The sequence below is a fragment of the Gadus morhua genome, chromosome 7 (genome assembly GCF_902167405.1).
Source record: "Gadus morhua chromosome 7, gadMor3.0, whole genome shotgun sequence".
NCBI lineage: Eukaryota > Metazoa > Chordata > Actinopteri > Gadiformes > Gadidae > Gadus > Gadus morhua.
In genome coordinates this window covers 9824289-9849023 of record NC_044054.1, presented here as the reverse complement: position 1 = coordinate 9849023, position 24735 = coordinate 9824289, and the positions used below count along the sequence as shown (strand labels likewise).

The following is a 24735-nucleotide window of genomic DNA, read 5'->3' as shown; positions in this document are numbered from 1 at the left end:
GTGTGTCCTGTCTCCAGCTTCCCCAGCGGCTGCCGACCATGTTAATGAGTGCGGTGGTGCGGCTGTAAGAGACTGATGATACAGGGGATACTGGTGTATGAGGACCTGGAGAAATACCACCGAGCTCCAGGTACAGCGGAGTCTTAACGCGACGCTATCCGGTGGCACAGCGCGTGTCTGAGGGGTTCTAACGGATAACGGTTAACAGACGGTTAACGGCTGCACCGTCTGCAGAACCCCCCGGTAGCTCTAGCCGCTCCGTGAGGTTACCTAGCTACCAGCTAGTGTCATCACCGTGAGGTAACCTAGCTACCAGCTAGTGTCACCATCGTGAGGTAATCTAGCTACCAGCTACTGTCATCCCCGTGAGGTAACCTAGCTACCAGCTAGTGTCATCCCCGCTGCTAGTGTCATCACCGTGAGGTACCCTAGCTACCAGCTAGTGTCATCAACGCTGCTAGTGTCATCACCGTGAGGTACCCTAGCTACCAGCTAGTGTCATCACCGCTCCGAGGTAACTGAATGGGTCATAACTGTAACGCACGGCGTGTATCATCATATCACTGTGTTTTTTGGTCATACTCCGTCCGTTCACGATAAAGACCCGTTTTATTGCAATTGGTTTTAATTGGGGGGGAACTGGAACTGGCGTATTGTTACAGGTTGGTTCGTAACCACTAACAACAAATTATGCTGGGGCCTTACCCTTTAGTAATATACCAAGATGCTGGGGCCTTATCCTTTATTAATAGACCAAGATGCTGGGGCCTTACCCTTTAGTAATGGACCAAGATGCTGGGGCCTTACCCTTTAGTAGTAGACCAAGATGCTGGGGCCTTACTCTTTAGTAATGGACCAAGATGCTGGGGCCTTGCCCTTTATTAATAGACCAAGATGCTGGGACCTTACCCTTTGGTAATAGACCAAGATGCTGGGGCCTTACCCTTTAGTAATGGACCAAGATGATGGGGGCCTTACCCTTTAGTAATGGACCAAGATGATGGGGGCCTTACCCTTTATTAATTGACCAAGATGCTGGGGCCTTACCCTTTAGTAATAGACCAAGATGCTGGGGCCTTACCCTATAGTAATGTACCAAGATGCTGGGGCATTACCCTTTAGTAATGGACCAAGATGCTGGGGCCTTACCCTATAGTAATGGACCAAGATGCTGGGGCCTTACCCTTTAGTAATGGACCAAGATGCTGGGGCCTTACCCTATTGTAATGGACCAAGATGCTGGGGCCTTAGCCTATAGTAATGGACCAAGATGCTGGGGTCTCACCCTCTTAAGCTTTTCAAATGTTTTTTTGATAATATGTAATGTGGCTGTCTGACGTGTCAATGTGTAATGTAAATTTGAATGACAACTCTAACTTGTTGTAAATTATTTATTTCCCCCTTAATTTAGAAGGACTTAAAGTTGCCGACATGGACGAACAAAGTGTTGAGGTGTGTATAAATGCATTGTAGGGAACGATTATTATTTTTATGTTTTTACTGTTTAGGTAAATTATTGTATTTTATAAGAATTGATCGGAAGAAAGGTTATATAAAATGCAATATGTCGCAACATCAATTATGAATGAAAAGCAAAAATGCATGCTTTGAAAATGTATGTCATGTTACCCTTTAGAATTTCAATATATCACAGCACATCGTTTAATTGGATTGTATACTATTACTGTTAATGAAATGATTAGGACTACATATTGCAAGCACATTTTAAAAGCCTGATAATATTAAATTGGGTTAAGAAAAGTACATTCTACAGAAACATTTTCTCATTGAAACTGAAGTAGAATCATGTTAATGGATGCGTTATTTTAAACATGTTCCAAAATTACCAATGCCACAAAAGTCTGAATGCCATCGTTATGGTTAATATAGCTTCATGAAATAAAATTACTACATGTGTACATCTACACATTTTAGATTTTTACAACTTGCTAAATATCCGCTAGCAGGTGGCGGTAGAATAACATCTCAGTCCAGTCTGACATTGCCAGCAACAATCAATTATCACACAAAACTGTATATGCACTCTGCCCAAACACCAACACCCTACTTTAGAAGTAGGCCAGCACTCATTTGGCAATAACCACCCACATGCTCGGCACACTGGCCTGAGGTTGGTGTTTGTTAAGTAGCCTATCAGATAGAAGTGTTGTGTGCCAAGCTCGTTTGTCGGTGAATGTTTGAAATACAGAAACTAGCAGAAAACGGGTTTTCAGCTTCTATGCCACACAAGCCATATAAGAGAAGGATTTCACAATGCATTGCCTGGTGTGACCGGGCCTTTAGAAATGAATGTTTCTCATGGGAGGATGTACTGGGTGAATGCCCCTGCAGTTGGCCTCTGTCCATGTGTGTCTCCAGAGTATTGCAGAGGTATTCCGCTGCTTCATCTGCATGGAGAAGCTGAGGGACGCCCGCCTCTGTCCCCACTGCTCCAAGCTCTGCTGCTTTAGCTGCATACGGGTAAGCCCCACTACCGCTTGGCGTGTGTCTCCAGCGCTCAGACCGTCAACAGCTTTTGGCGTCTGTCTGGCTCGATGCTGGGATTCTCCAACTTTACGCATCAAGGTTCAATCCATTACAACCTAAACCCTGGCCTGGGCCTTCCTAACTTTGTGACCTAAAACATGTTTGAAGAGTTAAACTCTGTATTCCCTTCTGTTGTTTGGCTCTGTTACATATGCCAAACCTTGTTGAAGAGCGTCGATAATAAAACGGCTTATTTTTCAGTTTTGTGTTGCCAACGCGTGGATGAGCCTGTTTGTTACTGAATGTATTTAAATGCATACCGTTCACTTACCCATGTGTCCTCTTTATTTTGGAAAGCGTTGGCTGACTGAACAAAGAGCCCAATGCCCACACTGCAGGTAAGCTCCAGTCCACCAATGGTAACATCATGAGTTAGGTTCGCTGCCGGTCGTATTCCTCATTGAGGCCCCTGTGTACTTGCTGAAGTGTCAATGAAATCAGAAACGGGGTGATCCCACAAACCCAGTGCTGTTTCTTCTAGTCTTAGCCGATGGTAGCTTGTAGTATAGTAGAGTGTCAGGTGATGGATGGGCTTGCTGTGAGTGCATGAAGTCCTAACGCGGGGATCTTGCCCCCAGGGCTCCGCTGCAGCTCAGGGAGCTGGTGAACTGCCGCTGGGCCGAGGAGGTGACCCAGCAGCTAGACACGCTCCAGCTCTGCAGCCTCTCCAAGCACGAGGAGAACGACAAGGACAAGTGAGGCCCCCCCCCAGAGGCTCCCAACCACCTCTCCCCTTCCCCTCCTTGCTTCCTTATCCAATGTTTGTTTTGATTCAAGGCAATTTGGTGATATGCTGGTTGGCACTTACATGTGGGACAAACAAGGAATTTTCAATGCAATGAATCTATATACTTCCCTTTATATAGGTGAATTGGACAAAAGAGTTTCCATAGTCTAGCATGATTGCTCACATTGAGGTGTGTCCTGTCCAGGTGCGAAAACCACCATGAGAAGCTCAGTGTGTTCTGCTGGACCTGTAAGAAGTGCATCTGCCACCAGTGTGCTCTTTGGGGAGGCATGGTAAGACACGCACCCACATTTCAAACAAACACACAAAACTAAATTTGCTCATACAGATGCAGGTGCAGTCTACTTGAGATGGATACTTTACCAGAGCATTTAGCCACAAATTCACAACTACTCAGAAGGTCTCAGTATCGGCATAGCCATTAATCCCATATCAGACGAGCATCAAAGTTTAAATTAGTGTCAGAGTTTCAGAGGTTAACCTAGTGTCAGAGTTCCTTCTAGTACCGGAGCTACCCTGGGCGCTGCTATACTCAAAGATCCAAGCTCAGCCGCACCAACCATCAGCCTCTAGTCCTCTAGTCCTAGTTGAATAACAATAAGGCGATTTGATGCACTGTCTAATTTACTAATAATTAGTGCTGTCAAGCGCTTAAAATATTTAATCGCGATTAATCGCATTAATGTCATAGTTAACTCAGGATTTTTTTTCTATGCTAAATATCCCTTGATTTCTTTGTCCCATTAATTGTTCTCATTTTAATGCTCTTATCAACATTCATATATATCATATATATCAAGAAGTGCATCGGCTTGCCTTGTGCAAATGTTTTTTTATTGATTAACAACATTGGCATATACTGATCAAAACAGGACGATACAAAAAGAAAAGCCTATAGCGCAATTAAACGATGAACATACAAACATGCCTTGAACATAGCAGTCAGGCTACTGCTTCTTTGTTTTGAGGCAAAGAAAAAAAAAATAACGCTGTTAAAATTGTTTTTTGTAACGCCGTTAATAACGCGTTTAACTGACAGCACTACTAATAATACATAATACTTATTTCACTAGTGCCAGACAGCAATAGGGAAACGAGGACGAAAAAGTGATGGTATCCTGTTCTATTTCACTTAAGATGACGTCCTTTTGGCATTACTTAGCGGCCAGCTGCAGATAACACAGATTAAGTCTACCCTCGTGTCTAGACGGTCTCAATTTAGCTGTGGCGCTTACGGCAACCCTTAGAATGGACACAGGGCTTTTCACTCGCTAATAGCTGCTGGACGGCTATGGTCAACAAATTACACTGATGTATGCTTTTGGAGTTTACCTAAAGCATTAACTCTTCCTAACTATCCCCTTTCGTGGTATGAATGTATGCATTCATCTGTACATACAATAAATGAGTCAGTGTAACGGTTCTCTTCTTCCTTACTAGTTTTAATGCATTTCTATTATTCCCACAGCATTTAAGATATAGTTATTATCATCCCCCTCAAACTGCAGTATTTAAAACCTGTGGTTCATCGAGATTAATCACAGCCTGTAATCTGATTCAACTGATTCAAAGTTTGAAGACAGCCTTGATTCTCCAGTAATCACATTAAGGCCCAATCCCATTTCTACCCCTTACTCCTTCCCCTTACCCCTCGCCTCCCCCTTGTTTTGATGGGGTGAGGGGAAGTGGTAAGGGGTAGAAATGGGATTGGGGCTAAATTATCCATTTTAAACGGAGCCATTATGACATGAACTCCCTTCAGGACCAATGCTCGCTCTCTAGTAGGTAGCCACTGAGCGTGTTTGTCCCACCCCCCCTGCAGCACGGGGGCCACACCTTCAAGCCCCTGGTGGAGATCTATGAGCAGCATGTGACCAAGGTCAACGAGGAGGTGGCCAAGCTGCGCCGCCGGCTCATGGAGCTCATCAGCCTGGTCCAGGAAGTGGTAAACCCTCCGTGTGTGTGTGTGTGTGTGTGTGTGTGTGTGTGTGTGTGTGTGTGTGTGTGTGTGTGTGTGTGTGTGTGTGTGTGTGTGTGTGTGTGTGTGTGTGTGTGTGTGTGTGTGTGTGTGTGTGTGTGTGTGTGTGTGGGGTTTAACTTTCCTCGTTTCGCTCAGGCACTAAGTGTAGTTCAGATTGCTGCCTCTAGATGGTGATATTGTATTATTGATCCTTTATACAATGGCTTGCTTTGGTGAATACTTGATTCTGATTGGATGGCGGAGTGTTGATTAACTTTCCATGCCTATAGACAGGAAGCCTATTGGATTTAAAGGGGATCTTTTTCCAAGGAAGCTTTTTTTTTTTCTTCTACTTGTTCAGCTGTCTGCAGGGGCTTATGGGTAGTGGAGAGATGTCATGGAAACCAAGTTAAGATATAAATTACAAATTCTCAGCAATGAAGGTAAAATATTTACCTTCATTAGTTGTAACATAACAGAAGAGCTTCCCTCATCAAACAGCACGTGAAATGTGATATGGGTTGGCCGGAATTACTGACTCAAGAATTTTCAACGGGATTCACCATGGGAAAATACTGAGGGGAAACTTACTACCCATATCCATGACGTAATCAAAGCCAAGCAATGCTCAGAAACTTTATACCTGTCCACATTATTTCTGTTAAAACCATTACAAACTACACACATTATTAACAAATAAGAGATTCCTAAATCAGGGTTCCGCAGAAGTTGCATAACTAATCTGCCGTTGGCTTGCCCACAGTCGGTACTTTTCTGAAATGTACCGTTAACAAAGTGTTCGTACTGTCCAGTGTTAATACACTGGGCAAAAACAGCTAATTATGTTTTTGAATTGACCAGGAATAATAACATCTCCTTGCCGTTAATAAAGGTCAATGGTAGAATGAGGTTTGACAGTGTCTGGTCTGTCTGGAGAGCAGCTCCCAGGCTCAATGCGGTCCGCCACTGTCATTTAAGAGTTCTGTAGAACCTAAGGCATCCACAAAAGTGGCCCAAGTATAAAAGACGCATAATCGGCAAGGTAATAGCTGATCGATGTTGACGGCATTTCTTACTAATGGCTCTCAAATCACAGCTCCTGAAAGGTTGTCTGTTGAATAGGCGTGTTTCATGGTGTCTCATATCGGGCCGTCCTCACCAGGCAGGCCCGTCCTCACCAGTGTGGCCTCTCCGTCTGTCGCCCTGTCCGTCTGTCGCTCTGCTCAGGAGAGGAACGTGGAGGCAGTGCGCGGGGCGAAGGACGAACGAGTGCGTGAGATCCGCAACGCCGTGGAGATGATGATCGCACGGCTCGACAACCAGCTAAAGAACAAGCTCATCACCCTGATGGGTAAGCCTCGGCTCCACCGTGTAATCACACACACACACCACACCCTCTCCCCGGTTATTTAAAGACCCTTCTCTGTTGCCTGGTGATGGCGCAGGCGCTGCCAACGTTGCCTTGAGCATGGCTGTATTTTAAAGTAGCGAGTGGGAATCGTTAAATGTCGTCTGCAGTGGCACTAATGAAGGCCCACCCGGGCACAAGTGTCCGGACGCACACAAACATGCAAGAACACAGGAACACAACTTCACAATTTAAGGGACAAGTAGGTGCTAATGCATACCAGCCCACAGTCTGAATCGTTTCGCCATTTAAATGTCAGACAAAGTGTTTTGTATACCTCAGAATTAACAAGATTCACTTCTTCTTACAAGGCCAGAAGACCTCGCTGACACAGGAGACTGAGTTGCTTGAGTCCCTCCTACAAGAAGTGGAACATCAGGTTTGTAATTCCCTTTGCACTTGTCCCTCTGAAAAAGTGCATCCTGTTTAATTAGCAAGACGGCACCGGAAAGTGTCCGACTTGTGTCTTTTCACTCATGAACTCATCTCTCACACACACTCCTCTCACTCACTCACTCACTCACTCACATTATTTCATCCACTCAAATCGGGGCAAGTGTACGTGAATGCGGCCATCTTCACTGAATGTCTTCTCTGGTGTTTTTTTTTGTACGGTTTCTGAACATAACTAATGGTGTGAGAGAATAAAACCTCTCACTGCGTAGGCAGGCTAGCCCTTGCCATCTTGTACACCTGGTAAGAGCCAGCAGGTAGGCTTGCCTCTAACCACTCAGAGTGGGTATACTTAAGATGATGATCTCCTCTTTTTGTTATGTTCTCCACAGCTCCACTCCTGCAGTAAGAGTGAGCTGATTTCCAAAAGCCCAGAGATCCTGCTCATGTTTCAGCAGGTCCACCGGAAACCCATGCAATCCTTTGTCACCACGCCGGTCCCACCGGACTTCACCAGGTAGCCTTGAGAGGGGAATGAACTACCAAAGGCCCACATAGTTCGTCTGCCCAAAGACCTTTCTGTATCCGCTGGTCATGTCAGCCTATGCAATACTCAATTGAGTATTACTATCGCCCAGACGTCACTTTCTAATTGACTTGGGATATTTCAGATTATATTTTGATTTACAGCATTTGATATCCGAGGCCAACAGTCTTCTCGTTAACAGCATTTATACATAGCCATGAAAGATTCCGCTACAATCTTATTAGTAATTACATTATTTTTTTAATCTTTAATGTAACATATAATGACAAAACCATTTGCTTTACTCAATGTCTTGGCTGTATTTAGTTAACGGGCGTGGTAATTAAGTTACGCAAATATTGGAATACAATTAATACTTCTCTATATACGGTCTATACTTCAGTTAAATACATCATGTATATTTGGTAGCGACACAAGTTGTGTCCTGCATCAGGAACGATACACAAACAAGGGTTGGGCATGTCATATGGACCAATATGTCTGGAAAATGATGTATTTCAAACTGAAAACATACAAGTAGAAAGTATAATGCTGCACTGTCTTGAGTGAGATCAGGAAAAACGCATCAGAAATTATAAATAACGTTCTTCTGCCTAGGCCCAATTCTAAATTGGATATAATAACGTCCTTAAAACAGTGAACTCCATAGCCTTATTTTGGAACGGACACAATTGGGTGATGCTGGGTCAGCCACCTTGAATGTGTTGTTTGAGTTGCAGCATGAATAAACAGACCACATATTGAGTTGTCATGTGTGACTACAGTCAAGTCCTTGTTGATTCACCTAATCATTAACACTAGGTTGTTGCCCAAAAATGGCTTGATAGCTTGCTAATGCTATCTGTTTAGTTGATTCAGTTCAAAAAGGTTAGCTTACCCTAACCCTCTTATTTTATTTTTATTCTGCGTTGATGTATTGAAGTTGAGGCAGAAAGGTTTAACGTCTCCTCTCCCACAGCGAGCTGGTCCCCGCCTACGACTCCAGCACCTTTGTTCTCGCCAACTTTAGGTGAGTCAGTTTGATGTTTCTTTTATTTAATTTCCTTAGACCTTCCTTAGAATGTCTAATTTCATTCCTCAACCAGATATAAGTGGAACGAATTCAGGGGTTGTCAACGTGTCAAATGCAGTAATGTAATGATATTCAGAAAAAATACTAAACTCGATTTTAACATTTAGCAAGATCTGTGTTTTTTCGGATTTGTAAGTGTTTCCTCATTACATTTACATTTAGAGGATTTTGCTGACACTTTTATCCAAAGTGACTTTCACCCATTCATCCACACACCGACGGCTGGTCAGCCACACAGGGCGACAGCCAGCTCGTCAGGAGCAGTGAGGGGGTGCACTCACACTAGGCCATCTGGCCGTGGCCGTGTGGCCGTTTTCACACCTAACCGTGCTCAAATGGCCCCATTGTTCTCTGGCCTGCACTCACACTAGGCCATCTGGCCGTGGCCGTTGGCCGTCGCAGCTGTGGCCTGGCCACGGAAGGCTCTTGTACATACGTCATCACGTCGTAACACGTCATCACCAAGCGTCCGCTGCATCGACCATAATAAAGTCTGCCGCCAGTTAGAGTTTTAACAACGATGGATAACAACACAGAGAACACCAACAGTTGAACCGCTTGACGCAATGTTTACCGTTTAATGGGAAAGAAGGCTCGTCGCCTTTATTATGTCCGTGGTCGTCGCATTGACTATACGTCATCCAGCTCAGGTTGCATAGCCGTGCGTGTGCGCGTGTCGGCTCATTAGCATCTGTACCGTAGCGGCCCGTGCCGTAGCAGCACACCTCTCCCAAGTGGCCAAATTGGCCCGGCCTGGCCAGACTGGCCACACTCACACTGGCAGATTTGAGCACGGTTAGGTGCTAAAACGGCCACGGCCACGGCCAGATGGCCTAGTGTGAGTGCACCCAGGGGGAGGCTCAGGGACACCTCGACACTCTAGGTGGAGCCGGGATCGAACTCGCAACCTTCCAGTTACCGCATTAACACTTTAACAAAATAAGAGAGATCTAGAAGTCTGAATCATGAAAGATAAAGACTTTATTATTACTCGGGAGCAAGTAAGAACAGAGCCGAGTTGGTTTGACAAAGAACTGAAGAGCCACTGCTGGACCCCTACTTATATCTTCATTCTGCACGTACGCCATCCATGCATCATTACTTCATCCCATGTACTATTCCCTTAAGTGGAGATGTACTGTACCCCCGGGTCCGCAAACGGGGCCTTCACCGTATTTAGCTAGCTACATACTGTATATTAAACATGTCAGGCTCGGGGTTGGTCCATAGGCCACTGTACTCGTTCACATCCTAAAGCTGTGCTTGGGGGAGAGTGGTACTGGTTACTCAATGTTTCTCCACACTTCATGTAACGTATAGGCATGATCAAATTACATATTGTCGTTGAATGTAAGAGTACATTTCTCCCATGTTACCAGTCAACCCGCTCTACCTCCTGAACAACTCTCACCTGGTATTCGGGTCTCAGCCTGCATACTTCTGAAAAACATGTTAACCTTCCGGTTACCAGTCAACTAGATTGACTGTCAAATGCAGCAAACTGGGTCGACTGGTAACCGGAAATGGTCAACCAGACTGGTTACTAGTCAACTGGGTGGACTAGTAACCGGAAGGTTAACATAGTTTTGGGATGTATGGAGGCAGAGTCCCCAATCCCTTTGTATTACTAGCATTATGATGTACCCCATACACATAACACGGTCAGGATAGTCGTGGTCTAAAATGGCCCTTGGGCCATTGAGTCCAGCTTGTACACGGGGCTTGGACCCATGGGGATTGGGGTCACAGAGACCAGCCTGTACACAGGCCCAGACCCATGGGGCTGTTGACCTCAGTCCGAGGCAGCAAGGAGTTCTAGCAGAAGTGCCATTCTAGCAGCCAGGTTCCAAAACGAATGAAATGTGCTATTTTACCCACTATACAACCATTTTGGGATGTCGCAGGGAAACGCCCTCACCCCATCCCTCTCATCACAGGATCACAATCAATGCGTCACTCACCATGAGACGACAGGGACTAAGTTTCAGGATTTGTGAAGGGGATTCATTGCCATACCAAACAATTGTATTGTAATTATGAATGAACTTATCCCTATGGAACTTAATGAAATCTTGTCGACTGACTGACTTTCAAAAGCTGCCGATAACGTGTTCAACAACTGGTGTGTCTCTGTGTCTCTGTGTCTGTGATGTGTGTATCTGTGCTGTGTATGCGTGTAGCACCCTGAGGCAGAGGGCAGACCCTGTGTACAGCCCTCCCCTTCAGATCTCTGGACTGTGCTGGAGGTTGAAAGTATATCCCGTGAGTAGCCACCAGCATCTATTGTGTACCGTACCACCACCCATGTGTGGTACGCTTTGCCCCTACAAACCAAACCCTGTGAAATTGAGTCTGGTATGTGAGAGGCAGCAAACAGAATAATGTGTTGACCGGGGCGCCGTCCTGTAGGTCATACATTTGTCTGTCTGTGTTTTCTAGGACGGGAACGGGGTGGTCCGTGGTAACTACGTGTCGGTCTTCCTGGAGCTGTCAGCTGGACTACCTGAAACATCAAAGTACCTCAATTACAGTTCATTTCTTCTCTTTGACGGTTCTGTGTTTGTCTTAAGATGTACATGTATATTTTTTAATACATTCCTGCCGTCCACACGAAAATTGGGTTTTTGGTCACTATAACTGAGCTTTTGGAAAACATAGCAATTATTGTCTCATTAGTATTGAGCATGCGTTCTTCTGTGGTGCATCTTTAGGACGCTTAACGGCCACCTACTTACCCGGCGTGCCCAAGCGTTTTCAATAATATTCTCAAACTCTTGCGGATGTTGTGGTAAATGCCTTTAATGAAATTGAATCTATATATTGTGAAGTGGAATAAAGCCTTAACTATGCATGCCTGTCTGCGTCCAGGTATGAATACCGCGTGGAGATGGTCCACCAGGCCTCCAGCGACCCCGCCAAGAACATCATCCGGGAGTTTGCCTCGGACTTTGAGGTGGGCGAGTGCTGGGGCTACAACCGCTTCTTCAGGCTGGACCTCCTGGCCAGCGAGGGCTACCTCAACATGCAGACGGACGCCCTGGTTCTCCGGTGGGTCGCATCGCCCATCCTGTTGGTGAAGCCTAGAGGGGCTTTCAAAGGAAACCCTAAGCGACCATGTGCTACAGAGCTCATTTTCTCTTTTGACCGCCACCATCTCAAGAGGTGCACAGGTCTGCGGGTCGACACACCACTGGTGGACTGATCCATTTGGTTGTGTTTCATACTTGTCCCCACGGTGCGGTATAGGTACCAGGTCCGCTCGCCAACCTTCTTCCAGAAGTGCAGGGATCAGTACTGGTACATCAGCCAGCTGGAGTCTGCCCAGTCCAGCTACATCCAGCAGATAAACAACCTCAAAGAGGTGCGTCTTGACCCGCCTCTCTCCTCCTCATCAGCATTTAAAGCTACAGACACAGAAGCGGCACGTTTGTGGGAAGCTCATTGTGGGACTGGCTCGTAGTGGGTGTAATTCTGCACCTAGGCTGAATTTTGGGAATGAGTCTTCAACTGCTGTATTAGGGGCCCGCTAACACCTATATAAAAGCATCAATTAAGTAGCATGCCATGGGACCCTTAAATCGTAAGGAGAACAACCTAAAATACTGCTCGGGAGACTCTTGAATTACATTACAGTTTAGTTGACCTTTTTATTTGTCATCTAGCTTTGTGATTCTGGCTCACAGCGTTGTTCCGCTTCACACTGAAGCTCAGGGCTCGTCGTTAGAGAAGGATGTAGTTGTGCTGGAACAAAAGGTGCTGAGGGAACGTGTGCTGCCCTTCCAGCGCCTGGCCATCGAGCTGTTCCGCAGGCAGACGTCGCGCAGCTCCTCGCCCCCCGACCAGAGGCCCGGGGGGGGCCGGCAGCCCTCAGAGAGGGAACCCCGCCTGGGGAAGACCGAGGACGTCTTCCAGGTGGTCTCCACCGACGCCAAGGAGCGCGAGCAGGACGAAAAGACCCAGCAGGATGACTCCAACGTGAGTGGATGCACCTCTCTGCTTCTGGGGTCTGAAGCTGTGTCGGGTGGCTCGGCAGCTGTGTACAAACCGATGTCCCATGTTTCTAGGAGCTGTCGGACGGGGACCTGGAGGTGGACTGCCTGACGGAGGAGGAGGTGAACCCCCTGGACGGCAGCAGCACGTCGGCCAGCTCCACTGCCACCAGCAACACGGAGGAGAACGACATCGACGAGGAGACCATGTGAGTGGCTGAGCTCAGGGCGGCCTTAATGTGCCACTGAACCAAAACGTCTTCACTGATCTTAAACATGGTCAAATGTGTCATTGTGTCCAGGTAACTGATATAACGGCGTAATGCAGAAAAGACCCAGCGGTTTGTTAACGTTGAGCGTTACTGATGTCTCCCATCAGTCGAATGACTTTTTATTAAATGATACATCGCTTGATGGTGTTCACAGGTCAATATCAGATATTTCATAAATGTTTATGGTCTAAAGTGGTCACACCCAATGCCTGATGTAGAGGTCAGCTATAGCGAAGTACGCTGAGGTCTTCCCACAGGTTCGATAAGGCCTTTGTTGTCCAGTAGGGGTGTCTGGTTCTGTTTTGTGTTGAGTTGGAGAACGTCGGGGGTTATCCACGGAATTCCTCCAGAAGTGGGGAGTGTGACCCTAAAGTGTGTGTGTGTGTGTGTGTGTGTGTGTGTGTGTGTCCCCCTGTTAGGCTTTGTGCTGTTGTCCATCCCGCCCACTCACTCATAGCCCTCTGCTGATGAAGTGAGTCATCTCCCCTCCCCTCCCCTCGGTTGCTGTGCTAAAGCTAAGCTCTTTGGAAGAAGGCTGACACGCCAGTGCAGCTTTGACACCGCTCTCCTCCGTGATCACAGATTTCCCCTGGACATACTGGTGGCAGGACAAATGAACAAAATGTTGCGCTACGAAACATTATAGACATGCCCTAGCCCTTCAGCTGGATGTTGACAAATCTTGCATGGCTTAATGCAACGCAGAGTTAATACACAAACTGGGAAATAAAAAGGATTTGGTTTTTCACTTGGATTTAGCAGAAGAGTCCTTTTGCTCTTGAGTCGACGAATACAATTTAAGAACAATATTTCATTAAGACATTGAAGCCATTTTTTTGTGCAGGTCAGGGGAGAATGATGTGGAGTTTGGCAGCCATTTGGACCCTGAAGAAGGAGAGCTCCCCGAGGAGCTGGCCGGCGCTACAGGTAGCAGCCCGGCTCTCTCTGTACTGTGTTCTTTTTTCAATGCTAATGCTGCGCAAGTGGTGCTTTTCTAGATCACACCTCCCGACAGTGGTGGTCGTGTTGCCGGGGAGTATGGGATGAGTCACCGTGTGTTTAAGCATCACTGGCTGTCAGCGCAGCAGTAGGGGAAAGCAGGGCTGTTCATCCCATCACACGAGCGCCAACCAGCCTCCTGTCAAATGTAAAGAGTTTTTATTTGGAGAATACTTCTTTATTGCACAGTAAGTCTCCTAGCCTTAAAGTGAAACAGAAACAAAAAGGCCAGTGAGGGTCGGTGTGAGTAGGCGCTATTTACCCTGGTACCATGCCCCAACCCTGCAGGGAATCCACATTGAAGAATAGTTTTTTTTGACAAAGTCCCCTCTTCTGCCATTAGTGCATAGCCATGGAGGATCCCCCCCACAGCCGGTGACGTCACCAGGGCAGTCTGACAGTGCAGTCTGTACAGTTGCACATGCAGCACAGAGATATGGGATGATCAGGGGAACAGAGATCTTGGTGGTCGAAGGAGGAGGAGGGGGGTGTGTGACTGCCTCTCCCCAGTAGGGATGGGTCGGTCGCGAACGATTCGTTCACATCGAACGAATCCCGAAGGTGAACGACGAGAACTGATTCCCAAAACAAGATAATTAATTATTTTGATTCATATTTTTTTTTAACATAAAACAAAAATATGGTCACGTAAATAAAATATGCAAACGAACCGAGCTTCTTCTCCCTGCGACCTTATATTGATTGAGTCTAAAACGTTCTCAAAGATTCAGCCAATGAGAGTACTACAGCAGGTAGCAATCGCGTTGCCATGGCACATGGTTAAACGAATGACAAGGCACCGCCACACAAGTTAACTAACGATCACTGTAGGCTTCAATATCATGCAAGCACTTCATACGTTTGCTTTTTATTTTGTTCTACAACGCAATTGCATGCATTTAATCAATTATTGTTTTACCTACCATGGAAATGGTCGAACTGAGTCGTTTAGGCCAATGCTACAGACATTTTTTTTGTTTTCCGAGCGCACCGTCACTGAAAACTTTTTTGTTTCTTCTTCTACCCTTATGGTAGGGCAGGCTGTGAAAAAGCCTTATTTGGCGGGCAAACCCAATATTTGTAAGCAAAGGGGGGGAGATTCCCTGTCAAATGACGTAATCTGACTTAACGAACGAATCAAACGAACAAATCGTGATAGTGAAAGGAAAAGAAAGAACTGTGGAAGAACTGATTCCCGGAAAATAATCTTTTTGCCCATCCCTACTCCCCAGGGTGGATCAATGGATATTGCAAGACCAGACAATAAGGGGCTGCATTACATCATAGACATGCAGACTGCAAAAACAGTAACAGCCTGGAGTTTACTCATCCTGATGGCACATATAGGCTGGCCGCCTTCATAATGCCAATAAATAAGACGGACTCAGTAGTCTACTACAGCCCCATTGCTCCCAGTCTGTCTCGTCTTTCAAAACTGTAATTGAGAAGCAAATCCTGTTCAGTATCTCTCTGGCTCCGCCTCAGTTTTTGAGGTGGCTTCAACAACAGACCTTGACCATACGAGAAGTAGTTACAAGAAACGCGTATATGTAAACAATTCTGCTGCATTGTTGAACTTCTTCAAACTTCGTATGACGTAGTTTAAAGAAGTTCAACAACGCAACAGAATGGTGGGAAACATCCATTCCACGAGGGTAGACGGTCACCCCCCCCTGTGCCCTTGTCTCCTGCCCCAGGCGGCTCCAACCCTGCGCTGTGCTCTCTGCACCGCGGCGGCCCGGCCTGCGGCACGGGCAGCAGCAGCAGCCTGCTGGAGATCGACCCGGTCATCCTGATCCAGCTGCTGGACCTGAAGGAGCAGAGGAGCGTGGAGTCGCTGTGGGGGCTGCAGCCGCGGCCTCCCGTCTCCCTGCTGCACAACCAAGGTACTGGGGGAGGGATCGGCCTTTTAGAGGTGCTGCAGGCGGGACTTGAAAGCTGCTAGAAGAGTGGACATTGGGAGAATTGCCGTAGCCATTCATCAGGTGTTCGTGGGCGAAATGCATTGAGAATATATTTTTAGAGTAGACTCTGTGAGAGACCAATTACATTCAGGACCTCTCCCGCTTCATTGCTGTTAGAGGATCCATCTTGCCTGTCCAGTAGGTGTTTGAAACCCCCTACTGGGAACATTGGGAGTGCGGGAGACGATAGGGACGGGGGCGTTTTTTTAATCATGCTCTTTTTTTTGCTCTCTTTACTAATCTCAAATTTTGCCTTTTCCAACCAACAACCACGCACACCAGGAGACATGCCAAGGGTTCAAGATGGCTGACCATCAGCTTATTGCTTCAAAATAGAATTGTGATCCTTGTCTTCACAGCACAAATGCCAGACCATTTAAACTGTAATCCATTGGGTTGGTTTCACGCTCATGCATATCTCTGTCTCTCTGTGTCCCCGTCTCTGTCCATACCTGTCTGTCTCTCTGTGTCCCCGTCTCTGTCCATACCTGTCTGTCTCTCTCTGTCCTTGTCTGTCTCTTTGCGTCTCTGTCTTTGTCTGTCTCTGTCTCTCTGTGTCCCTGTCTGTCTCTCTCTCTCTCTCTGTGTCCTTGTCTGTCTCTTCCTCTCCGGTCCGGTCGTCGCCGCCAGCCCACGCTCACCCCCAGTCCCACTCCAGGAAGGAGAGGGAGCGCCGGCCCCAGGCGGTGAGGCGCTCGGCCCCAGACTCCAGCGTGCTGATCCGCCTGAAGGCCCAGATGGCCGAGGTGCGCAGCAAGATGTCCGACGTCAAGTCCCAGGTGCTGGAGCCACGGCCAGCCGGGTCGGCTGAGCCCCAGGCCGGCCTGTCGGGGGTCTTCGGCGGCACGGGGGACGAGGGCCCCCCGCAGCAGCCCGCCCTGGAGCTGGCCGTTGGGCACCACAGCCCCGGGAAGATGGAGCAGCTGGGGAAGGGCTCCCACTCCCGGCACAGCCGACCTGGTGAGCAGTAGCCCCACCTGCACACCGTCCCCATCGGACGGATGGGGGTTGGTCCTCTACACTGATGAAAGCACATTGACCGTCATGTTGGCTCGCTTGTTCCCTTAGCTGTGCTTATCGACAGAGCGCTGTCTATCTTAGAGGGGTGATGTCGAGCTTTTTCGACTTTTCCCTTGTATGTACTGTTGTATGTACTGTATACATGTTTTACGTCTGCTAAGCGAGAAAAAGTCAGATCCAGGGGGAGTATTCGCGCCCCCCGAGAACGGCCCTCAATAAGTGTGTGAAACCGCTCAAACTTTACTCCCGTAGCAGTGTGATGTCACCCAGTGGGCGATGCGGGATACAAATCAGCCCGTCTTTGAAAGCTGCTGAAATTGGTTTTGCAGAAATAAACAGTGTGAGAATAATAAGGGGTATTTCTAACATCCAGGCATTTGACCCAAATGCAATTATTAACCCTGAAAAAGCATGATCTGGGATCTTTGACTCAATGATGTGGTGTTATTTGCAACGTTGCTTTCCGAAGTGAATTTGAATCATGTTTTTTTACTGTTGTCCTTCAGCCAAGAAGTTTGTGTCGTCTGCGCCGGACGGCGGCGCCGCCCTGCTGCTGAGGAGGAGCGGCGAGGACAAAGACCCCCGGAACCGAGGTCTGAGTGGGGCCCCGTCGACCGCAGCCTCGCTGAGCCTCTGTCCCAGAGAGGGCTCCCCCGCAGCCGATGGTCAGCGCCCAGCAGCGTACAACTCACCCACGTTGGCCCCTGTACACTGACGACCTGCTGCACGTTGGCCCCTAGACACTGACGACCCGCTGCACGTTGGCCCCTAGACACTGACGACCCGCTGCACGTTGGCCCCTAGACACTGACGACCCGCTGCACGTTGGCCCCTGTACACTGACGACCTGCTGCACGTTGGCCCCTAGACACTGACAACCTGCTGCACGTTGGCCCCTAGACACTGACAACCTGCTGCACGTTGGCCCCTGTACACTGACAACCTGCTGCACGTTGGCCCCAACACACTGACGACCCGCTGCACGTTGGCCCCTAGACACTGACGACCCGCTGCACGTTGGCCCCTAGACACTGACGACCCGCTGCACGTTGGCCCCTAGACACTGACGACCCGCTGCGCGTTGGCCCCTAGACACTGACGACCCGCTGCGCGTTGGCCCCTAGACACTGACGACCCGCTGCACGTTGGCAAGTTTCCTAACAGCTCCGTAGGCCTTACTTGAAAGAGGTCCCGGATGAAACATTCCTTATCTCATTTCAACAAATGAAACTTCTTAGTTTGATTAGAGGCTTCTAATCAGGGGAGCGATGACCTGAATAAGCATCGGACTGAAATTATATTTCCACAGAGCATTTCTCACTGTGGCGGACACACCTCCTAACGGCTCTCTCTCTCTCTCTCTCCCTTGTAACGTCGGTGTCTCTCCTCAGTGCTAGCTTGACCCGTTGACCTCTCTCTCTCTCTTCAGTCAGCCTCCAGGCGGACAGCGGCCACAGCTCAGTGCCCTCCCTGAGCGGGGGCTCCCCTCTGGGGGGTTGCTCCCCTCTGGGGGGCTTCTCCCCTCTGGGGGGCTGCCCCCTGGACCCCGCCTCCAGCTCCAAACAGCAGACGGAGGAACGGAAGGCGCTGTACGCGGCCTCCGGAGCCGAGGCCGACCTGTGCTCCGTGGGAGGAGCCAACTCCACCAAGAGCTCCACGCGGGCCGTCGGGTACGAAGGACGGACATACTAACGACGCGTTAACTTTCAACTAGCGCGGCGCTACGGTTCGGTGCGGCGCGGGCCGCGTTTCCTCTGCCAAACGTTGGCCAGGGTCCGGCATTAAGCCCACTGAGCCCTACCTATTTTTCGATACCCCTCTGTTGGGGTACCAAGCGGTCTGAAAAGGTGGAGCTACACACGCCGTCCGTCGATTGGCGATAGAATCGTCACATCTGTGCGACAGGGGGATCAAAACAATCAAAACACGGTACCCGCAAGGTATTTCTGGACAACGGCGAAAGCTTTGTTTATTGAAGAAAATGTCACGCAAACGTCCTGCCTTCTTGCTCTTTGTTTAATGCGTCGCATTCATCTTTTTAGTTGTATTTATTAGCAGGCCACACTGTGTCGCGCTGCTATGATGTCACGATGCTTGCGTAGCTGCCACGGCGATCGCCATCTGGCTTGAACCCCGCCCTACCATAAGGGTACTGTCGGTGGAAAACGAGAGCATAACCAAGCTCTCCGGCTCCCAAGCCAAACCGCGCCGCGCGGTGGTAACGCGGCATTAGATACTGGGTTAAAGGAACCGGGACACACTCCGTCACACTCGATCGTAAATCGGGAACCTGCACTGACGAATAAATGACAGCATTATTTTTGGTGAATTCAACTTGACGCATTCCAACCTATTAAACCAATGATACATTGACTTATTCATAAGATATCATTAACTTTGTGCCCCCGTTGATGTTGGTTGTTGAAAGGTAAATGGAAAATTAATTTGTGGATATGTCTTCCCCGGCCTCGCGGAGCCAGCGTCTGCATTCACTCCGTTGTAGGGCCCACTGGGGGGGCTCAAAGCGGCCACCACACCGGATGTAGAATAGGGCCACCCTACCCTGTATAAGGCAGAAGGGTGGTGTATTGGGACAGGGCTTTGGTTGTGGGGCAGACTTTACTCTGGCCTGCCCAGCAGGATGCTGCATTTCTTTCAACATTTGACTGCCACCCATCAAGGTTGGATTAAGGCTCGCATTGTAAAGCAGCAAACGATAAAGTGAAACCCAATACTTATTGGATGAACGTAACATAAGGAGTATGGCCATAAAAAGGCAGGTTATTTAAATGTGCTTGTTTTGTGTCCCTCTGGTCACCAGGCCCAGCGTGCTGGAGTGCAGTGAGCCTGAAGGGAGTCCCCACCAGTCCCTGCTTGGCCTCCTGGAGGGGAACTCTTCCCACCTGCATGAAGGTGTGCCCCCCCCCCACACACACACACTCCCACAGGCTGCTGATAGCATGTCAGTGCTGTTCCCTTGCTGACAAGATGAACCCACTGCCTCTCAAGGCTGCTGCTCATAAACACTCATTTGACAGGCAAATGTGCAGCGGTAAGACAGGGATTAGTTTATTTAAACAATGGCCCTCTCAATGGCAATACCCAAGCCAAGTAAAAACAGATTAATCAGGGTGAACATTAAGTCCCTAGCATATGCCCTTTGCGCCTTATTGGGCATATCCAAGGTGTTGTAGATACGGTTGTAAAGCGGGAGAGCAGAAGAGGGCAACATTTGTCAATTCTAGAACCAAGAAAACCTCAGCTCCTCCCTCCAACTCTCCGGTTCTCCGCTGTTAAAGTGTGTCTTCAACACACGGTGGTTGACCGGCAACATGTATTCCCTGATCCATTAGGGGGAGAGATTCTCTCTTTTCTTATGTCTCAACAGCACCTTTTTAAAGTGTGTGTGTGTGTGTGTGTGTGTGTGTGTGTGTGTGTGTGTGTGTGTGTGTGTGTGTGTGTGTGTGTGTGTGTGTGTGTGTGTGTGTGTGTGTGTGTGTGTGTGAGATCAATCTCCAGAATGTATGTGGATCAGGTTATATTAAACATTCAATGTGTTTACACGCACACTGGGGAGAAAGCAGGTTGGAGGCAGAATTGTCTTTCCAGAGGTAATAATAATAAATAAAATGTATATAGCGCTTAATATGGTACTCTAAGACGCTTGGTAAGGTAGGTAAACCCGTGTGCCCTGATGTTATTGTCCATGTTTATATCACGCCCAGGGTTCAGGCAGTTTTAGGTTTCTGCACATGTAGCAAGCTGTTTTGCATGTGCCTCACACAGTCAGAGATATTTGCTTGGCTCCTTAGGTCTGGTCCAGACCCCATCCTGGGGCCGACCTAATGAGTATGGTCTGCCCCGATAGGGTCTGGACCAGACCCTATCGGGGCAGACCATACTCATTAGGTCAGCCCCAGCATCCTGTGGCTGACCTGCTCCGGACTGTGAAGTCTGCTGTCTGCAGTGTGTTTCGGGGCGTCAGTCAATCCAGTTGTCTGTACTTTGGATTGTCTTCTGCCAGCATGATCTAAGGGGCGTATTTCCAAAGTTAACACCATTAGACAACGTTCTCAATGTTACAATTTCATCAAAGTGAAATGTATTCAGTTGAATCAAGCAAGTGTAGAAATGGCCAACATGGCAGCTACCAAGCTGTCTGACTTTAACCTCAAACCAACCCGCCAATACATTAAGAGAATAGATCCCTGAAGGAGCATTGGTCAACACACTCTGGGACAAATGAGTTGGCGTTCAGATCACAGGGCGTCTCCATGTATAAAACAGGAATATCAAAGGGCCACAAATGGGATCTTTAGTAGAAGTCATCCTGTCAACACTAGACTTCATTCAGTGTTGCAAACACAAGGATCCAACACCACTCAATGAGTCCACAACTGTTGAGCCGTCTCATACGGACCGTAACCCGGTACTTTAGTGTGCCAGGGGCTGACGTTACTCCCTCAGCGTGGTCCTCATATTAACCTCTGCCTTACCTGTTTGGCTGAACCCCAGTAACGGCTTAGTTCAGTGATTACGAGGACAAAGGCTGACTGTTGTCTTTTTGAAAGATTCGTCCCCATCTTGTGTATTGGATTAATGAATGTGCTTTGGTGGATACTGATTGTATGTTGTGCTCCTCAGGCCACAAGCAGTCTCTGCACCTGCTGCCAGGGATGAGCAGCGACAGCGAGATAGATTGTGACTCAGAGGACGAGGACGCAAACCTCTCCTACGACATCCAGTCTCTGCCTTTTGCAGGTGACTCAACAAACGCACACACACGCACATTTAAAGGAGTGTAAAGATGATCCCACTGTCTGTCTTCCTCTATATTGATATGACATTCCTTGGTTATAACGCTTAAAAATGATAAGACTGACGGGCATGGGAGACCTTCTCCTTGTGGACTATCATGAGATCAGAAAATATGGGTCATTTAAAAGTGAAATAAGGAACAGAACTCAATAATAAGTATCATGGATACAGGTCATTTCATAAGAACATAAGCAGTGAAATAAGGAACAGAACTCAATGATTAGTATCATGGATACAGGTCATTTCATAAGAACATAAGCCGTGAAATAAGTATTTGTGATTACAGTCCACACACTGTATCTGGTAATGGGTGAAACAATTGAGATGATTGAACAGTAACCAACGTGTTCTTCTTTCTCCAGAGGAGCAACTGCTGCCCGAGGACCTGGCCTTCAGCGCCAGCCAGCCCACCGACAGGTGATGGGGTCTGCCCCCCGGGCTGGGTCCAGTACCTCGCTCTGATTGGCCAGATGGCTGCAGAGAGCAGCAGATGGAGGAGTACACGCGTGAAGTCTCCCGGAGAACTGATGCGTCCACTTTGTACAATCTTATAGAGCAGCTCACCTGGAATGTCTTTCAGGACGTTTAGTTTGAGTTCTCTACCGTGAGCACACAGACTCCTGGTCAACCATGTATTTAATGCACTTTTTGAGTTTTTACACTGTTAATTACTGACGGAATATGTGCTATCCCTGTATTTCTGCTCTCAAACTCATGGGAATGAAACTGAAATCAAAGCTTGACCCCACATCAATATTTCCACTATATCACCCCTTGTGTACACCAACCTTTACACCCGACTGCCGGTTTCACAAAGACGTAAAGTCGATTTGTAGGCAGAGCTGTCCTCCTGTTTGCAGTCGTCTGGCCTGAGGTTGGGAAAAAGGTAAATATTGTAAATATTTGAAACCGACCGTCTAATTCCGCCTTTATCAGCAGCTCATAGCGGCTGACTTGTTTCAGGCTAGTTCTCGTTGGGCGAGGCCCGCTTTTCTTTACACCTTGTGAACGATGCTTCACCACTCATTTTGTTTCGGTTTTATTGAGTTGTTATGCAGCGTCTCAGCAGCAGATGTGTGGGAGAGATTCCCATCGCTGCCATTTAGTCGTATTTCACTTTCCTTGTTGGGTGGTTTTATCAGTCCTCTCACTCCCCATAACTAAAGTGTATTTTCATTTGGGACCATTCTTATGTAGCTCGTGTCTTATGGTGCATCACAAACAGCCGTGTCTTGTAGTGTAAGGATTACTGGGTCGGAGAGGTTCTTGTTCACAAGGGACATTGAGGTAGATAAAATGTCGGCAGTGCATGCATCTTGCATGAAGGAATACTCACTGGTTTACATTTGAAAAATCTTGAACGCTGTTATAATTACGTGTGTGTGTGTGTGTGTGTGTGTGTGTGTGTGTGTGTGTGTGTGTGTGTGTGTGTGTGTGTGTGTGTGTGTGTGTGTGTGTGTGTGTGTGTGTGTGTGTGTGGTGTGACCTAATTTCCTTTAGGGAATCTTCTGAGGCAAGTTAGAAACTGAGGATGGCTTGTGTGATATAAATGTGGGGGGTGTGATTGTGGGTGTGATTGTGTGGGTCTGTATGACTTTGTATCATTCCTCACTCTAAAGATCAATCTCTTGCTAACTCAATTCAGTCTTGTAAATTACACAAAAACACACTTCTGTGTTATGAGTTGTGTGTACTATTTCTGTGCTATATCACAAGTTGTTCCTTCTAATGCACATTATTGATTTGTTTGTATTTGTGTGTGGCATCAGATAAGTAGAATAAAATATTTAATTAGATTTTTTTGGCTCTGTGTTTCATGCCTATATTATTGGTGACCTCAAGCAGGGACTGCTTATTGAGTAACTGTGACCCCATTCTGTGGTATCTACAGCTCACTTGTGTGTGTGTGGCAACATAATCCTAATAAGTAGGTCTCGTATTATGCAGCAGGATTTCTTTCACACTGTCTTTCAGATGTTGATGAAGCAAATCAATTTCATCACTGAATGCAATGTTCTCAATCAATAAAGCTTTGATTTAACCAATTGCCAAATTAGTACTATGCTATGTAGTTTAGTACCATGCTTACAAAACGACTAAAACTTAGGCACGGGCAATTTAAGCTCTAGTGTCAAGAGACCTAACACTCATCAAGAAATTGGTTGCCTTTATTTATAGAGTAAATATATTATGAACGTGCATTTACATTTTATCATCCCTTCTGTGATGTCACTCAGCTCTGACATCCATATTCTTAATCAACTCGTGGTTTATCAAATGATTACTTGAACAAGCCTGCTCCCAAAATTATTTCTTTAGTTTAGACATTTTTCACAATCGTGCTATTTGGTTGTGGCTTAGCATTGTTGTGTACAATTGTTCAGTGAAACGTTAACATGTTTGCCATCTTGTCCACCGAAGGACACTATCCTGATAGTCATCCCGAGTTTCTATTTAATTTTGCTTCATTCTTTTTAAAGCGTGCGGGGCCAGATTAGGTCAAGGGGCTGAACCAGGCGAAGAGACGCCTGAGGACAATAGGAGCTTCTAGTGGGGGTGTGTTGATGCCAGGACTAGACAGGTGGAGGCTGCCGCTGCTCTCCTAATAACAGTGTCCTGTCCTCCCTGTTTGGCCCACTTGAGGGCTTAGTGAAGGGTATTCACCAGAGGGAAGGACACAGATGGGTCTTCTACTGGCGCATAACACAAGAGGTTTGCCAGAGTTGTAAAAGCCACTTGTTTTTTGTATGTATCCAACGTCTATTTTATTTTAGTGGTTATATATTTTTGAAAAATAAGCCAGAAATGTATATACTAGATCAGGGCATCTCTCCCTGATTGATTAAGGGATTCCGTCTTCCCCGTCAGTCACAGGTGCGTAGAATGCAACACTTCTTTATGGAAGAGCACTGTGGAGGGAGGGGTCGTTTTGCGTTATTTTGGATAGTTTCAAAGTCTTGTTCTCTTCCGCTCCTTTCTACTCCTTCCCTTTACAACT

General features: G+C 47.4%; 1 protein-coding gene across 4 annotated transcripts; it reads left to right on the top strand.

Annotated features, from left to right (window-relative positions):
• Window positions 1-5: 5 nt before the first annotated feature.
• On the top strand, window positions 6-23533 carry trim37 (tripartite motif containing 37). Of its 4 annotated transcripts, none has more exons than XM_030360782.1 (25): window positions 6-130; window positions 1412-1452; window positions 2380-2481; window positions 2845-2885; window positions 3126-3242; window positions 3480-3567; window positions 5118-5240; window positions 6483-6606; window positions 6975-7042; window positions 7449-7573; window positions 8562-8612; window positions 10856-10937; window positions 11115-11191; window positions 11544-11723; window positions 11922-12036; window positions 12459-12650; window positions 12740-12873; window positions 13781-13863; window positions 15633-15821; window positions 16530-16859; window positions 17426-17584; window positions 18349-18589; window positions 19741-19832; window positions 21564-21680; window positions 22100-23533. In XM_030360782.1, exons 1-25 carry the CDS (start codon window positions 76-78, stop codon window positions 22156-22158), a joined length of 2985 nt encoding a protein of 994 aa, XP_030216642.1. In that variant the 5' UTR covers window positions 6-75; the 3' UTR covers window positions 22159-23533. The 4 variants fall into 4 exon arrangements, with proteins under 4 accessions (XP_030216642.1, XP_030216641.1, XP_030216644.1 ...); XM_030360781.1 differs by having other exon boundaries at window positions 2353-2481; XM_030360784.1 differs by having other exon boundaries at window positions 14-514.
• The last annotated feature ends 1202 nt before the right edge of the window (window positions 23534-24735 follow it).

Excerpts from the sequence above, each read along its gene's own strand:
- trim37 (XM_030360781.1), top strand. The coding sequence starts at position 76 with ATGATACAGGGGATACTGGTGTATGAGGACCTGGAGAAATACCACCGA. Across the intron at positions 7,043-7,448 it reads TACAAGAAGTGGAACATCAG|CTCCACTCCTGCAGTAAGAG; the intron begins GTTTGTAATTCC and ends TGTTCTCCACAG. Across the intron at positions 21,681-22,099 it reads CCAGTCTCTGCCTTTTGCAG|AGGAGCAACTGCTGCCCGAG; the intron begins GTGACTCAACAA and ends TTCTTTCTCCAG.